Source organism: Thalassophryne amazonica, chromosome 8 (assembly GCF_902500255.1).
Source record: "Thalassophryne amazonica chromosome 8, fThaAma1.1, whole genome shotgun sequence".
In the NCBI taxonomy this organism is placed as follows: Eukaryota; Metazoa; Chordata; class Actinopteri; order Batrachoidiformes; family Batrachoididae; genus Thalassophryne; species Thalassophryne amazonica.
In genome coordinates, this window is record NC_047110.1 from 63,717,307 (window position 1) to 63,734,283 (window position 16,977).

General features: G+C 42.1%; 1 protein-coding gene across 1 annotated transcript in view; it reads left to right on the top strand.

The window, feature by feature from the left end:
- Positions 1–16,977, top strand: part of tln2b (talin 2b) — a 239,193-nt gene that overhangs the window by 58,707 nt on the left and 163,509 nt on the right. The window contains 3 exon segments of the mRNA XM_034176485.1: positions 4,871–4,972; positions 5,057–5,133; positions 15,947–16,130. Coding sequence (XP_034032376.1) covers positions 4,871–4,972; positions 5,057–5,133; positions 15,947–16,130 — 363 coding nt within the window.

A 16,977-nucleotide genomic window follows, 5' to 3' on the forward strand; every position in this document is an offset into this window, starting at 1 on the left:
ATCAATATCAGTGCTCAGATGACAGTAGCTTCTGGTTAAGGTGCAAGTTGCAATAAACTGTGATGCCAAGCACTAAGGATACATGCTATCCAGTCACAGCAGATGAAACTTTTTTTACTACTGAGCAAACATCATTGTTAGACTTTTTTATGTTCAATGATTCCACGGCATGTAGATGTTATGGCGTCAGTGACCCCATGGCCTTGGCGGAGGTTTGCACTCTCTGAGTGCTTCTAGTTTATGTAATTGCATATGTAGGTATTGTCGGAATTATTTATATAACTGTCCTGGGGAGGGGGCGTGACACACACGCACACGTGGGAGACACATGCACCACGTGTGTGGCTTTTTGCAGCTCCACAGTCGTGGCACACTTAGACAAATTTCACATCCATCTCAACAGTGATTGAGCTGGATGTGACTGACGGTTTTCGTGATGATAGTGTGAATGGCCACACATTTTGTAAGTGCCAAATGAGTGGTGTTATATGTTAGTGTGTGTCAGCTGGAATTTGGCCGACACCTGCCGCGAGAGGGTTCGATGGTCTCTCACAGCATGCACTCTGTCTTTCAGCCACTGGTGTGCGCAAATAGTTGTAGCAACAGGTGTACGAGGCGTTCGAGGCAGCTATGATTTTACACATTTTGCATATGATTCCTGCTTCATGCGCAATCCAACCACATTGGCACAACGTGTGAATGGGCCCTAATTGTGACAGCCAAATATAGTTAATTGTGAAAGATAATGGAATATCATGAATGAATACAGAAAAATGAGAAAAGATCAAAGTCCACGCAAAACAAAGTGGTAAGTCCAAATGTATTTCATTGCAGGATCTCAGTCATCTAAGTACAAAATACACAGAACTTTGCTCTCCGCCAGAGGTTGGACGAAGTCACTGTCCAGTCATTCTCAAGTCATCAAAATTTGCAAGTCCCAAGTCGGAACTCAAGTCAGCTTGCAAACAGTTGGTGGTCATTATGACTTGAGACCTCACTTGTAACTTGCTGATTCATGACTTGAGAGTGACTTGATGGTGACTTAGTTGGCTCTCCACCAACCAGACTTCTTGTTGGCCTTCAACACAGTTTGCCACTTATGCAAGTGATTTCCTCTGTTGTAAAAATAATTCAGGCTCTTAATTCAGGAACTGTGTGCGTGTGCGATAAGGAACATGATGCTAGGTTGGTTTATCCATGATGCATCTGAGTCAACAAAGGCAATTGGAACACTTAGGAGTGGGCGGGGGAATCAGTCAATACAACAGAGTTAAATGGCTGTATTTTTGAGAAGTGTTAAACAAAGGAAACACTTACCCTACCCTCCGTCACTGATCCTTATGCAAAGTCTTAGCAAGGTCTTAGAAAAGTAGAATCTGTCGCAGTGGTTCCAGCCCTGGTCCTTGAGGACCTCCTAACCTGCACATCTGTCCATGCTCTGCCACAAGCTGATTATCTCACTCAGGTGTGTCAGTCAAGACCTAACACTCACTTGAATGAACTAATCATAATCAGCTTGGGGTAAAGCACACGGAAAAAAAGGAAGCATGACTTGAATATGTCCTCAATTATGTTTCTAATTAAGAAACATAACGTGACGTCCTGACGTCCAGGTTTGGAACCTAGACCTCAGGGACACCCAACTCTGTACCAACTATGATCAGAATTCATGAAGACTTGAATTTCTCGTATAGGCTAGATTTTAGAAGCACTGCACCCTAGTGGTCATAGTTCGAATGAAAACACACACAAACTGAACTTATCCATGCTCTTTGTCAGGTGTACCATGATTTGCCCTGAGCCACAAAGTGTTTGTCAAGAAGATATCACATATACAAGGTTCCTGAGACCCGCCCCCTCGTGGTCATAATAAGTATCGAAAATTACCCAACATTGAACTTGTGTGAGTTCTTGGTTAGGTGACCTTGTGTACCATCTTGCACCTTGATACACAAAGATTTTGTCGTGATATCATATACACATTGTCCGCATGGACACATACACACACACACACACACACACAGACATATATAAATGCACACACACATATAGATGCACACACAGTCGAGCAGTTCCTGGACCTGGTCTGCCTTGTGCAACACACGTAAAAATGGAACAGGTCTCAGAGACGTTTTTCCACAAGGAGTTCATATTTGAAGCGTCCAGCCCCTCTCCAGGATTTGGGTACCAGAGCCCATGCTGTGCGTGGAGGTGAGCCCGACTATCTCTAGTCTGTATCTCGCAACCTCCCGCACAAGCTCAGGCTCCTTGCCCCCCAGCAAGGTGACTTTCCACGTCCCAACAGCCAGGGGCTGTGAGCATGGACCGGGCCGCCGGGCCACCCGCCCTCGACCGCTACCCAATCCTCTCTGCACCCGACCCCCATGGCCCCCTCTGCAGGTGGTGAACCCACAGGAGGGCGGGCCCACGTTGCTCCTTCGGGCTGAGCCCGGCCGGGCCCCATGGACTAAGGCCTGACCACCAGGCACTCACGCGCAAGCCCCAACCCCAGGCCTGGCTCCAGGGTGGGACCCCGGCTCTGCCATACCGGGCGACGTCTCGGTCCTTGATCTTTCACTGGTCATGGAAGTTCTGAAACATAACAAAACCAGCACCTCCAAATCCGAGGCCATGGTTCTCGACCGGAAAAAGGTGCTTTGCCCTCTTCAGGTTGGTGGAGTGTGTTTGCCTCAAGTGGAGGAGTTTAAGTATCTCTGGGTCTTGTTCACGAGTGAGGGACGGATGGAGCATGAGATCGATAGACAGATCGGTGCAGCGTCTGCAGTGAAGCGGTCGCTGTATCGGACCGTCGTGGTGAAGAGAGAGCTGAGTAGGGGGGCAAAGCTCTCGATTTACCGATCGATCTACGTTCCGATCCTCACCTATGGTCATGAGATTTGGCTCATGACCGAAAGAACGAGATCGCGGGTACAAGCGGCAGAGATGAGTTTCCTCCGCAGGGTGGCTGGGCGCTCCCTTAGAGATAGGGTGAGGAGCTCGGTCACTCGGGAGGAGCTTGGAGTCGAGCCGCTGCTCCTCCACGTCGAAAGGAGTCAGTTGAGGTGGCTCGGGCATCTTTTCCGGATGCCCCCTGGACGCCTCGCTGGAGAGGTGTTCCGGGCGCGTCCCATTGGGAGGAGGCTCCGGGGAAGACCCAGGACACGCTGGAAGGATTACATCTCTTGGCTGGGTTGGGAACGCCTTGGGGTTCCCCCGGACAAGCTGGGGGAGGTGTGTGGATCGGGAGGTCTGGGCGGCTTTGCTTGAGCTGCTGCCCCCGCAAACCGACTCCAGATAAAGCGGAAGAAAATGGATGGATGGAGTTTATATTTGTACACACATAATGTGTGCTGAGTGACTTTTACACACAGTCTTCGTGCACACAGAAAGAAACAAATCTCCAAATGAGAATGGAAAAAGAAAATACGGTCATCCAAGTATCTTCAAGGATGTGATTCCACAGGTACTTCCTTAGTGGGCTGTTCTCAAGACCCTATTCACTCATCCTCTTAAGATCTGGGTCTCATAAACAGTTCAACAGAGAAGTCGACTCAAGTGACTGAATATGGGTTGTGTGAAACTTACTGATCCCTTCACATTATCCGCATGTCATGTTACACCCCGTCTTACCTTGACAATTTAGCCAGCATATGCCGAACATATTAAAAACACTGGCATATGCTGGCATACCACCAGTAAGTTATGGGTAAGTTTTGTATAAGTTATCTTACCTGTGCATTTCAGTTGGATTCATCAGCACAGCCTGATGAAAACTTATCCATATAAAGCGTCCTGATTTTGGAAATCGACATCTGAAAATACTTTAATTCCCTGTTGTGGCTGACAAAATTTAGCATTTTTAAAGAAGTTCCTCTGTGGTTTGTGCATTTCTCACTCTGAACTAGAGGATGCCGGGTCTTTGCCCCACAACAGGACAATTAACTTATTTTAAAACCTGAAAGAGTCACAACATCTTATTAATTCATGTTGAGTGTTTATCACAGGCATCAGTCGATTCTTAAACAGTCTCCACAGGATGACAATAAATTCCTTGATACATCAAGACAAAAATAAAATAAAATAATGTTAAATTACTGTCTTGCTTATGTGTGGAGGAGAGACTACACGACAGCGTGCATGCTCATCAATATTTAAGTGTTCCACCTGCCAAACAAAAGGGTTCTGCCAGCGATGGAAATGCAAACCAAGCCAAGCCAGACTTAATTGTTCCGACACGTATCACACCGTGCAGTACCAACCCGAATCACTCGGTGGAAACGGGATTGTCAGCATACGCTGGTTAAATCGTCAAGGTGTGACAGTGCCCTTACTGACAACTTGGTACTGACATAGTCTGAGGTCTGGTTAACTGTTCAATATGAGGTCATAATTAATGCCAGAATTTGCAGGCATTGGATGTATTATTCATCTGAAAGATATTTGTTTTTTATTTGCCACTTTTGGCCAATGGTACTGTGTTTTCTCTTCATATTGGAAAGCATTTAAATATTAATACATTATGCAAATAAAAAGTACTCTGGTATATTTCCCAGCACTGACTTAAAATAAAAATGTTTATGTTCTGTAGAATGGTTTGAAGTAAGTAGTTTTGAGATTCATTCCATCCCTTTGAAGGAATAGCGTGCACCACAGAAGTCAGTCAGTTTCCCTTTTCATTAAGAGCAGAAATGGTGGTGCTGCCAAAACAGTTTATTAAAAATGTCACCCCACAAACACAACTTTTTCATCATGTGGAAACAGATGCACAGGACATAATATTTTAGAGTATCAGCAAGACACTGAAATGCTGAGTGTTAAAGAGCTCCTGATTTTTGCCTAAATTTGTGCTTTCTCTTTAATTTATTGCAAGGATTTTGGAGAGTATCAAGAGAGCTACTACTCTGTTCAGACTACTGAGGGAGAGCAGATATCTCAGCTGATCGCCGGATACATTGATATCATTCTCAAAAAGGCAAGTAAATGCTAATTAAATGTAAACCCTGGGTTGATGCATGTGGCCAGATCATTATTTGTGGTGCTTGTTTGGTCTTCACAGAAACAAAGTAAGGATCGGTTTGGCCTTGAAGGGGAAGAGGAATCCACCATGCTGGAGGAATCTGTTTCACCCAAGAAGTGAGGAGCCCTCATACAGAAATTACTACAGGGTTTTACCTGATAGGGTTGTTCTGAATTGAGGAATACTGCCAAGTTATTTAGTGTTCATTCAAATCCTTGTGTTTACTTCTGCATGGAATCGTGTCCTTGCTTGCCCAGCAGAGAACCCCCCAAGGGAGGTAATGTTGGAATTAAACACAGAAATAATAGCTTGACTTTTAAAATGTTAAAAATAACACTTGGTGTTTGGAATACCCAAATTTGTTAATTTGGGGATGTGTATATTTTATTTATTCTAAAATTTATGGTTCACTAGGTGGTCTGTTGTACTATGCACAACCATTGACTGGGCTAGTCAGTCCAGGTGACAGAATTCCTTGAATGAAGTTTTGCATTAATTTGAAATCGCACTCCTCCATTTGCTTTGTCTTAATTGTTTTTGATTTTATGGTACTCGGTAATAGTGATAAATGTTGTGCTGTTGAATTGTGATTGATGGATAAAGGAGAGACAATTTCCCACATCGACAACACAATGGCGTGTTGTGTCGTTTATTTAGTGTGAAAGGTTCACACAATTCACTGACTTCAAAAACCAGCTCGGCACCACCCATCAACATCATCGTGGTCCCAGCAGGAAAACATCAAAGAGGCCAAGGCATAATGATTTGTGCTGTACACATCTTGGCGCGTTGTCAAATGCACAACAGAGAACACACTATCAATCAATCAATTTTTTTATATAGCGCCAAATCACAACAAACAGTTGCCCCAAGGCGCTTTATATTGTAAGGCAAGGCCATACAATAATTATGTAAAACCCCAACGGTCAAAACGACCCCCTGTGAGCAAGCACTTGGCTACAGTGGGAAGGAAAAACTCCCTTTTAACAGGAAGAAACCTCCAGCAGAACCAGGCTCAGGGAGGGGCAGTCTTCTGCTGGGACTGGTTGGGGCTGAGGGAGAGAACCAGGAAAAAGACATGCTGTGGAGGGGAGCAGAGATCGATCACTAATGATTAAATGCAGAGTGGTGCATACAGAGCAAAAAGAGAAAGAAACAGTGCATCATGGGAACCCCCCAGCAGTCTACGTCTATAGCAGCATAACTAAGGGATGGTTCATGGTCACCTGATCCAGCCCTAACTATAAGCTTTAGCAAAAAGGAAAGTTTTAAGCCTAATCTTAAAAGTAGAGAGTGTGTCTGTCTCCCTGATCTGAATTGGGAGCTGGTTCCACAGGAGAGGAGCCTGAAAGCTGAAGGCTCTGCCTCCCATTCTACTCTTACAAACCCTAGGAACTACAAGTAAGCCTGCAGTCTGAGAGCGAAGCGCTCTATTGGGGTGATATGGTACTACGAGGTCCCTAAGATAAGATGGGACCTGATTATTCAAAACCTTATAAGTAAGAAGAAGAATTTTAAATTCTATTTAAAATTTAAAACACTACACTAACCATAGATGACAATCAGGTATGGTGAATTATGTCCAAAATGTGTATTATGTGTTGAATATCCACCACATGCATCCCCCCAGAATTCACCATAAAAGAAAATAACAAATGTCATCGAGGGGCAGGCGAATAACCAGGCCACAACGAATCCTCTGCACCGGAGTGTCTGAGACAATCTGGCATAAGGGATCCAGCCATCCATTTTCCATACGCACTTTTCTAACTAAGATACCCGAAGGAAGAATCTCATTTCCACCGCTTGTATCCGCAGTGTTATTCTTTCAGCCATTACCCAAAATTCAGGACCATAGATGAAGATAGGAGCGTAAATTGACTGGTAAATTGAGAGCCTTGCCTTCCGGCTCAGCTCCTTCTTCAGCCATAAGAGTCTGGTAAGCGTCCGTAGAACACCTGAGATAACGCTCCAATCCATCTGTCGATCTCAAACTTCAACTTATTAAAACTCATGAACAAGACCCTGAGATACTTAAACTCCTCCACTTGGGGCAACAACTCTCCCCTGAGCCAGAGAGGATGATCCACCCTTATCTCATAGAGGACTGTGGTCTCAGATTTGGAGGTGCTGACTCTCAGCCCATTTGCTTCGCACTTGGCCGCAAACCCGCTCGATGCGCATTGGATACCACTCCATGATGAAGCCAACAGAACCACATGATCCACAGCAGCAGAGATGCAACTCTGAGGTCACCAAACTGGACACCCTGCAGTCTCTGACTGTGCCTTGAAACATCAGGATTGGTGACAAGGGGCAGCCCTGGTGGAGTCCAACACCCACCAGAAAAAGGTCAGATGTAATGCAGGGAATGCGGACACAGCTCCTACTTTGGTCATATGGAGACCATGTTGCAGTGAATCCAGTACCTCAGACTTCTGTAGCACACCACCCCTCAATACATCGAGGGACCCAGTCATACGCCTTTTCCAAGTCTACACACTCTATTGGGGTGATATGGTACTATGAGGTCCCTAAGATAAGATGGGACCTGATTATTCAAAACCTTATAAGTAAGAAGAAGAATTTTAAATTCTATTCTGGAATTAACAGGGAGCCAATGAAGAGAAGCCAATATGGGTGAAAAATCCTCTCTCCTTCTAGTCCCAGTCAGTACTCTAGCTGCAGCATTTTGAATTAACTGAAGGCTTTTCAGGGAACTTTTAGGATAACCTGATAACTTCAGTTTTATCTGAATTTAAAAGCAGGAAATTAGAGGTCATCCATGTCTTTATGTCTGTAAGACATTCCTGCAGTTTAACTAATTGGTGTGTGTCCTCTGGCTTCATGGATAGATAAAGCTAGGTATCATCTGCGTAACAATGAAAATTTAAGCAATGCTTTCTAATAATACTGCCTAAGGGAAGCATGTATAAAGTGAATAAAATCGGTCCTAGCACAGAACCTTGTGGAATTCCATAATTAACCTTAGTCCATGAAGAAGACTCCCCATTTACATGAACAAATTTTAATCTATTAGATAAATATGATTCAAACCACTGCAGCGCAGTGCCTTTAATACCTATGGCATGCTCTGATCTCTGTAATAAAATTTTATGGTCAACAGTATCAAAAGCTGCACTGAGGTCTAACAGGACGAGCACAGAGATGAGTCCACTGTCTGAGGCCATAAGAAGATCATTTGTAACCTTCACTAATGCTGTTTCTGTACTATAATGAATTCTGAAACCTGACTGAAACTCTTCAAATAGACCATTCCTCTGCAGATGATCAGTTAGCTGTTTTACAACTACCCTTTCAAGAATTTTTGGCTTTTTAAGTAATGGTTTAATTACTGTCACCTTAAAAGCCTGTGGTACATAGCCAACTAATAAAGATAGCTTGATCATATTTAAGATCGAAGCATTAATTAATGGTAGGGCTTCCTTGAGCAGCCTGGTAGGAATAGGGTCTTTCCAGGCTAAATGAAGATCTTCTAAATTAGTGAGACGCCATTTCCTCTCCAGCTTACGGGTTATCTGCTTTAAGCTGCGAGTTTGTGGGTTATACCACGGAGTCAAGCACTTCTGATTTAAGGCTCTCTTTTTCAGAGGAGCTACAGCATCCAAAGTTGTGCTCAATGAGGATGTAAAGCTATTGACGAGATAATCTATCTCACTCACAGAGTTTAGGTAGCTACTCTGCACTGTGTTGGTATATGGCATTGAAGAACATAACAAAGAAGGAATCATATCCTTAAACCTAGTTACAGCGCTTTCAGAAAGACTTCTACTGCAATGAAACTTAATCCCAATTGCTGGGTAGTCCAATAAAGTAAATGTTATTAAGAAATGATCAGACAAAAAGGGGTTTTCAGGGAATACTGTTAAGTCTTCAATTTCCATGCCATATGTCAGAACAAGATCTAAAGTGTGGCTAAAGTGGTGGGTGGGCTCATTTACATTTTGAGCGAAGCCAATTGAGTCTAATAATGCAGTGTTGAAGCTGTCATTCTCAGCATCTATATGGATGTTAAAATCACCCACTATAATTATCTTATCTGAGCTAAGCACTAAGTCAGACAAAAGGTCTGAAAAATCACAAAGAAATTCACAGTAACGACCAGGTGGACGATAGATAATAACAAATAAAACTGTTTTTTGAGACTTCCGATTTGGATGGACAAGACTAAGAGTCAAGCTTTCAAATGAATTAAAGCTTTGTCTGGGTCTTTGATTAATTAATAAGCTGGAGTGGAAGATTGCTGCTAATCCTCCTCCTCTACCCGTGCTTCGAGCATTCTGACAGTTAGTGTGACTCGGGGGTGTTGACTCATTTAAACTAACATATTCATCCTGCTGTAACCAGGTTTCTGTAAGGCAGAATAAATCAATATGTTGATCAATTATTATATCATTTACTAACAGGGACTTAGAAGAGAGAGACCTAATATTTAATAAACCACATTTTACTGTTTTAGTCTGTGGTGCAGTTGAAGGTGCTATATTATTTTTTCTTTTTGAATTTCTATGCTTAAATAGATTTTTACTGGTTATTGGTGGTCTGGGAGCAGGCACCGTCTCTACGAGGATGGGGTATTGGGGGGATGGCAGGGGGAGAGAAGCTGCAGAGAGGTGTGTAAGACTACAACTCGGCTTCCTGGTCCCAACCCTGGATAGTCGAGATTTGGAGGGTTTAATAAAATTGGCCAGATTTATAGAGATGAGAGCTGCTCCATCCAAAGTGGGATGGATGCCGTCTCTCCTAACAAGACCAGGTTTTCCCCAGAAGCTTTGCTAATTATCTTTCACTGTGCATGCGTCATTTCGGAGCACCAGCAGCATCATTTCTGAACGTTGGCAGCGATTGACCAGTTATCACCTTGTTTCTGCTTAAAATTGCACTGCAGTCACCATCTATCTCAGCGACAGTTATCTGAAGTTTTGTACAACAATTATTTCCAAATAAATTCAGCATTATTTCAAAATAAATGATGGGGGACCGATCAGCTGCACCTACATTATTTTGGAGCGTCAGGAGTGACTCACCGATTATCGCCTTGTTTCTGTTTAAAACGGCCTTCTTTCTGCTTAAAACTGACTTTAGAATGATTTAAACGTTTAATTTGTCATCTAATGGTTAATAATCAAATTATTCCCTTTGATCGCTTTGGGTGCGAATCAGACTCAGATGTGCTGCTGTGATCCAAAATGACGCATGCGCAGTGAAGGCAAGGCAGACCAATTTTTAGAGTGGACTGTTCGGTTGGTGACACCGGCACCTAAGCGAGGCAGGCCTTTATTCAAAATGGTGCTTGCTGCCTACACTGTAGTATGGTGTTACATTTCACACATATCCCTGGATGTGGTGAACCAAAGACACTGCTTTAGATCAGAGCCCTCTCAGTGGCTGCAGACCCTCTCCGGAGCCTGATGCGCGCCTGCAAAATGACAGACTGCAAGGGCTGTGATTTGCAGTGGTGGGCACAGTTCCTATAATCCGATAACAGATAATTATCGAAGATAATGTTTTCATTATCAGATTATCTTTTTAGATAACTTTAAAAACCATTACCGATAACAGATAATTATCGAAGATAATGTTTTCATTATCGGATTATCTTTTTAGATAACTTTAAAAAACATTATCCGATAACAGATAATTATCGAAGATAATGTTTTCATTATCGGATTATCTTTTTAGATAACTTTAAAAACCATTATCGGACTAATTATCTTCTGATAAATTTTTGTCCGATAACTTTTAGACCGATAACGTAGTAAACAAAGCTGAACACAAGCAAACATTTTTAAAATTTAAAATCAGTTGAGCACCTACCTGTTAAAAGTTTAATAACAGATGTATAGTTCCACCCTCTGCAAACAGAAGAGAGCTGCTTCCAGGAGAAACTGCTCTATCTGCAGGCAAAAGAGAACTGGTCCCAAAAAAAGAAAAATAATTTCCTTTAACACCATACTGATACGCTGGCAATATCACCCAAGTCATCCAGAGGCATACATTTTTAACTTATGTTGCAAATTTTAACCAAACTAATTTCGGACAAGTTATTTACAATTACTGTCATGTCTGAAGTTTTATAAAATGAAATATCGGATATATGTTTTAGTTTTAAAGTAATGTGCTAATTTTTAAGGTTTTAGTGAGCACATGCTGTGCCCAGCAGTGTATTATGGGTAGGATAGGGTAATCTCAGTACGTTCACGACAGGACAAATGCATTTGAGACACTCTGTTCAGGCTCCACGGACAACAGCATTAAACTCTAGTGCCTAAAACTCTTGTGAATATATTCTCTGGGTTTATAGACGTTGTTATTGTATTTGCGTTTGTTAAATTCCATTCATCTTAAATGTAGCAGACACGAATTATCTGGAATTTTGTTTTGGCAAGTTTTCAAGGCCTCCACTGCCATCTACTGGCCAGTAGTGTTCATGGCAGTTCATGGCAGTATTTGTCCTGTAGCTGGGCAGACACTGTATGATATTTTAATCACTGTACTCAGTTTCAGTTTAAACTGTACCACAGAACCGCACGGTGTAAAAGTTCAGAGCACACGATTTATGTTCTCACACACATTGTACGTTCAAAAACCACACGTCGAACTTGTGTTTCCAGAAGCAAAACGTAAGCTTTTTTTTTCAAACTTAATTTACAAAAACTCTCGATGGGAGACATCAAAGTTTAAAAACAACAAAAAAAACATTACAGGACAGGTCTGCGGTGTTTGCACATGCACTGTGCGAGCAGTTGGATGCTTGTAGCTGTTCAGCAGCAGGATACCCTCACGACGGCTGACCAGAATAATATCAAACAGATTTGATTTTCATTCGACCATACGTGGTGTGTCCATAAAGTAACCGTCCTTTTTATTTTTTTTTAAAACTATATGGATTTCATTCATATGTTTTTACGTCACACATGCTTGAACCCTCGTGCGCATGCGTGAGTTTTTCCACGCCTGTTGGTGACGTCATTTGCCTGTGAGCACGCCTTGTGGAAGGAGTGGTCCCGCCCCCTCGTCAGATTTTCATTGTCTGGAAATGGCGGAATGAAAAGGACTTTTTTTCCATCAGAATTTTTTCAGAAGCTGTTAGAGATTGGCACCTGGAAACCATTCGAAAAAGTTATCTGGCTTTTGGTGAAAATTTTATGGGCTTCACAGAGAATAAGGACTTTAACTACAGCTTTAAGGACCCCTTTAAGGACGGTCGGTGCGCCGCGCACCGAGCTGGGATGTCGCGGCACAAAAAACTGGATCATTTCTAAGCTGATAGCTCTGTGGATACGAGACCGTCGTGTGCTCTTTCTCTGGTTATCACAAGAGCTGGACATCAGCCATTTTCCGGCAGATTTCACTTTTAACAAGAGATTTTGTTATGGAAAGCCGCGCGGAGGCTTCGCGCGTCACGACCGATTCGCTGATGAAGCGAGACAAAATAACACCTCCGTTTCGGAGTGTTAGAGGACAAGTTTGGACATGTCCAGCTCTCCACAAGTTCTCTTATACTCACTCGACTGGTGAGCACTGAAAGCTGAGATAGGCACCAGTAGATCATGGCAGTGTTCCATTTATTTTGACACGGGTTATATCAGACGGTTATCTAATTACAACTTGGCTTTTTTTTTTTTTTTTTTTTTTTTGAAAATGCCTTTTTTTACAAATAAAAAATGGCATATTTTACAAAAGCACATTTATCTGTAAACACCAACACACGACACACGTCACATTAACGTGTTGGTTTACATTATGAATGACTGAACCAATCAGTGTTTAGCAGAGGCACTTTTACCCAGAATCCTTTGTGATCTGTCTGTTTGTTACAAAACCTCAGAATTAGTGCATTATTCAACATTAAAAGATATATGTTATATTTTAACTTGTACAAATGACAGAATTGACATTAATGGAGTTATTCTATCAGTATTCACACCAAACCATAAGTCAGCATGACTTTATTTTCCAAGACCTACGCCTGACCGGAGCATTGTGATTGGTAGAGAGCTGGCTCTGTGGCTGCTCTCAGGGTGCTTCTGTGCTGGAAGCCGTGTAGTAAACAAGAGCTTCCAGCAGGGGGCAGGATGTTCAAAGACAGAAGTTTGGGCTCATTGTTTGGGTCTGTTGTTGTTTTTAATGCTACTAGAAGCGATCGTAGTGTTAAAACTCAAATTCAGATTATTAGTAGTTGCAAATGTACCAGAGACGATACTGGAATTTATCGGTTATCTGTAACTTCCGATACATTTTTGGGTGGTTTATCGTTTTATCTTTATCAAAGATAACTTTTCAGTTATCTGATTAGCTGTTATCGAAGTTAATTTTTTGGTTATCTGTGCCCACCACTGGTGATTTGTCACTTTTCCACTAACAGTGAAAAAAAAAAAACACAGACACATGAAGCTTATATTGTATTAAAAGGCAAAACAAAAAGGTAAGTCTTAAGAGCAGATTTAAAAGTCTCAAGAGTTGGAGCAGCTCTGATGTGTAATGGTAAACTGTTCCAATGTTTGGGTGCAGCCACCAAAAAGGCCAGATCACCTCTAGTCGTTAATCAAGATCTGGGCACATTTAATAAAAGCTGGTTTTCAGACCTCACTGATGTGACTGGTCCATATGGAGTCAAAAGCTAAGAGAGGTATTCAGGAGCCAACTCATTTACACACTTAAACACAAACAACAGAATCTTGAAATCAATCATAAATGTAACTGGGAGCCAATAGAGAGATGCAAGCACAGGGGTAATATGCTCCCGCTTCCTCGTCCCTGTGAGCAGTTTTTTTTTTTTTTTTTTTTTTTTTCCTGATTGAGCATTCAAAAAGTTTTGGGCCAACCAAATTTTTACTTCCTGCCGACAATTTACCAAAATAGCAGCAGAATTCGAGGGGAATTTAAATGGCAATAAATCTGCAGGTCATCTGCATAAAAATGAAAGGTCATGTTATGCTTTGAGAGTATGGTGCCTAGTGGCAACATATAAAGTGGAAAAAAGGGCGGGGCTTAAAACAGTCCTGTGGAACACCATAATTTAAGGGTGCTGAACTGTACTGGTGAGGCCCAAGGTATACAGAGAAACTTCGGTCTCTAAGATATGATTTGAACCAGTCCAGTGCTGTGCTTTTAAAACCAGCATAATGCTCCAGATGGGACACTAAAATACAGTGATCAACCATGTGTGAAGGCTGCTGTCAGATCGAACAAACTAAAATCCTGGAGCAACCAGAGTCAACAGTTAAGAGGAGATCATTTAAAACTTTTAGGAGTGCTCCGTATAGCAGATTTCGATTATAATGGACAAAATTCACTGGTCCACCAGAATCAATTATATGCAAGTTTTATTGTATTTATTTGTTTATTTATTCATTTTGTGTGAATGTGTGTGTGGGCTCTTCTAATTTTGAAATTTAAGTAATGATAAAGTACCAAAATGTTATTACACAGACCTCGGAAATGTGTTGTCACTGGAAATCCACATGACTCTACGAGGACTCACACTGACAGAATGGGGCATCATGTTCCTGCAGCATATAGGCCAACTGACTCATATTGTGGTTTTCAGCATAAAAACATAATTGCTGTCTCTCAAAACAAGCTATATTAACCAATAGAGTCAGGAGCATCTGTTGAGCTCAGGAGGAAAACAGACGTTTATTTCTATGGGATATTTTTTTATGACAACGCATCCTCAGCATGGGAAAAGTTGTTAGTATGATAATTGTTTTAATTATGCTATCGTAATTTGCAAGATCTAAAGGCATAACAGTTATATTTTCAACTTGAGCAGTTCTCACAAACGAAAGATCCCGCGTAAAAATAAGATAAAAGAAAAGTCACACAACACAGACAGAAAAACTAAAGTAAATTAAAAAAAAAAACACTGACAAGTTGATGTGATACGTTTCTAGAGGAAAGCTCCATGAAAAGAAATACAAAGGAGCAGCCATGGATCAAAGTTGGTGTCTTGATAATTAATTTTCCCCTACATAATTTTATTTAGGTTGCAGCCAGGTGAAATGTGAGTGTCAACCTGGCCTTCTCCAGCTAGCTGCAGGAGTCCTCAACACTGAGGCAACTGTGTGCTAGATTATGTACAGAAAGATGCACTACATTGCAAAAATATTGTAGCTATGTTCTCTTACAATGTAAGCAATATTTCTCATCTGAGTCTCCTTCATTAAACGGTCATTACACACAGAGTCATTCCATTGAGATCCAACAATCCTCTGAAAAGACCAAAGACATCCAGTCATTGATCACTGGTTAAGACTTATAACCACCAAAGATATCAGCAAAGATACAGCATCACCAAACACCTTTGTCCAGCAACTTCAACTCCATATGCTTGTCTCAGTCTTCTCCCGATGTCAAAGGCTGAGAGTTGAGGCTGAATGTCACTACGGAGATAAATGAATGTGTCGACAAGTTCAACACTTTCACTGTGTAGAGATACAGTTCTGAAGGAAGCGTTTAAAACCTGGACCCTAGTCTTGATCACAGCTGATCACAATCTAGATACTCCCTCGTCACTGAGCTTCTGAAGTGTTGCAATTAGGGTATCCATTGATTCTGCAGAGATCACAGCATCGTACACAAAGTCCATTTCAATTTCAAGTTATTTACGCCAAATCACAACAGAGTTGCCTCAAACTCAAGTTGAGTAAACCTTTCCTCACCAGTGAAGGCATCTAAACCACTGATTTCCACAACCCTGCCCAGCACCTAGTCAGTGCAAGCACTGAACAGTGTTGGAGCCAGACCACATCCCTGACAAACATGAGTGATCACTGGGAAAAAGTCATAACCAGACACAATCGTAATTTACCAAATTTGATCCCTGCTTGCATGAATATCAGATACAGGCAAATGATATAATAATTTTTGTGTAATACAGTGTGTTTATTCCTTCTGTATAAGGTCAACAATTCTGCAGCAGCAGTTTAATCGTGTGGGTCGTGTGGAGCATGGATCAGTAGCACTACCGGGTATCATTCGTTCAGGGTCTATTGGTGGGCCTGACACCTTCAATGTGGGTACTATGCCACCAGCCCAGCAGCAAATCACCACAGGACAAATGCACAGAGGTCACATGCCCCCACTGGTGAGTATAACTATCTCTCTCTCTCTCTCTCTCTCTCTCTCTCTCTCTCTGCCTGGGTCATCATACTTTAAGTGATATTTAATGGCCTGGTCACACGGCATACGACAATTCCTGAATGAAGGGGAAAAAGTAAAAAAGTCGCAAATCATTGAGAAAAGGTGGACGAACAAGCTTTATCACTGAATAGCCTGCAAATCAAGAGCGCAAAAGGAACGAAAGAGGAACAAAGCTAAACTTAAGCTAACGCTGATCTCCACGCTTTAAACGAAACGTGCCTGGAGCCACTGCTGGAGCAGTGTGTGGCTGCATCTCTGCATTCTAGGACTCGGCGCTGGGATGGAGCTTGTAGTGCCTGAGTCTTTGAGAAGCTGCAAACAAAAGCGCGTGATCCGACCCACTGTGGAGATCTGTGCGCACGTCGGTGGAGCCACCTGCTCTTGTTCCCCATCCAGAACAAAAGAGGGATCAGCTCCTTCATTATCAGAATCCTCACTATCTGGTTCAAACCCTGATGACACGCTGCGCACTCCGTCTTGCTCCAGTTAAAAAAAAAAAAAAAACACTGAAGTGCTTGCTCAACATTCATAAGACGCCTCATTTTTGAAAAAAAAAAAAATACCACCACACTAACCACACACGCTAAATACTCCACCAAAATTACACACTGTAAACACACCAAATATTTCTCAAATCTCTCAAATAACAAAACTCTAATCTTCTGTACACCCGAAATGTGCGCATACTCAGCGTTTTTTGCGTGTTGTTGCATTTTGTAGATTTGCTTGCAGCTGCATATGTTTGATTTTAAGGTATGTGTTCTGTTGTGTGTAGCCCTTGCCGCACTCCT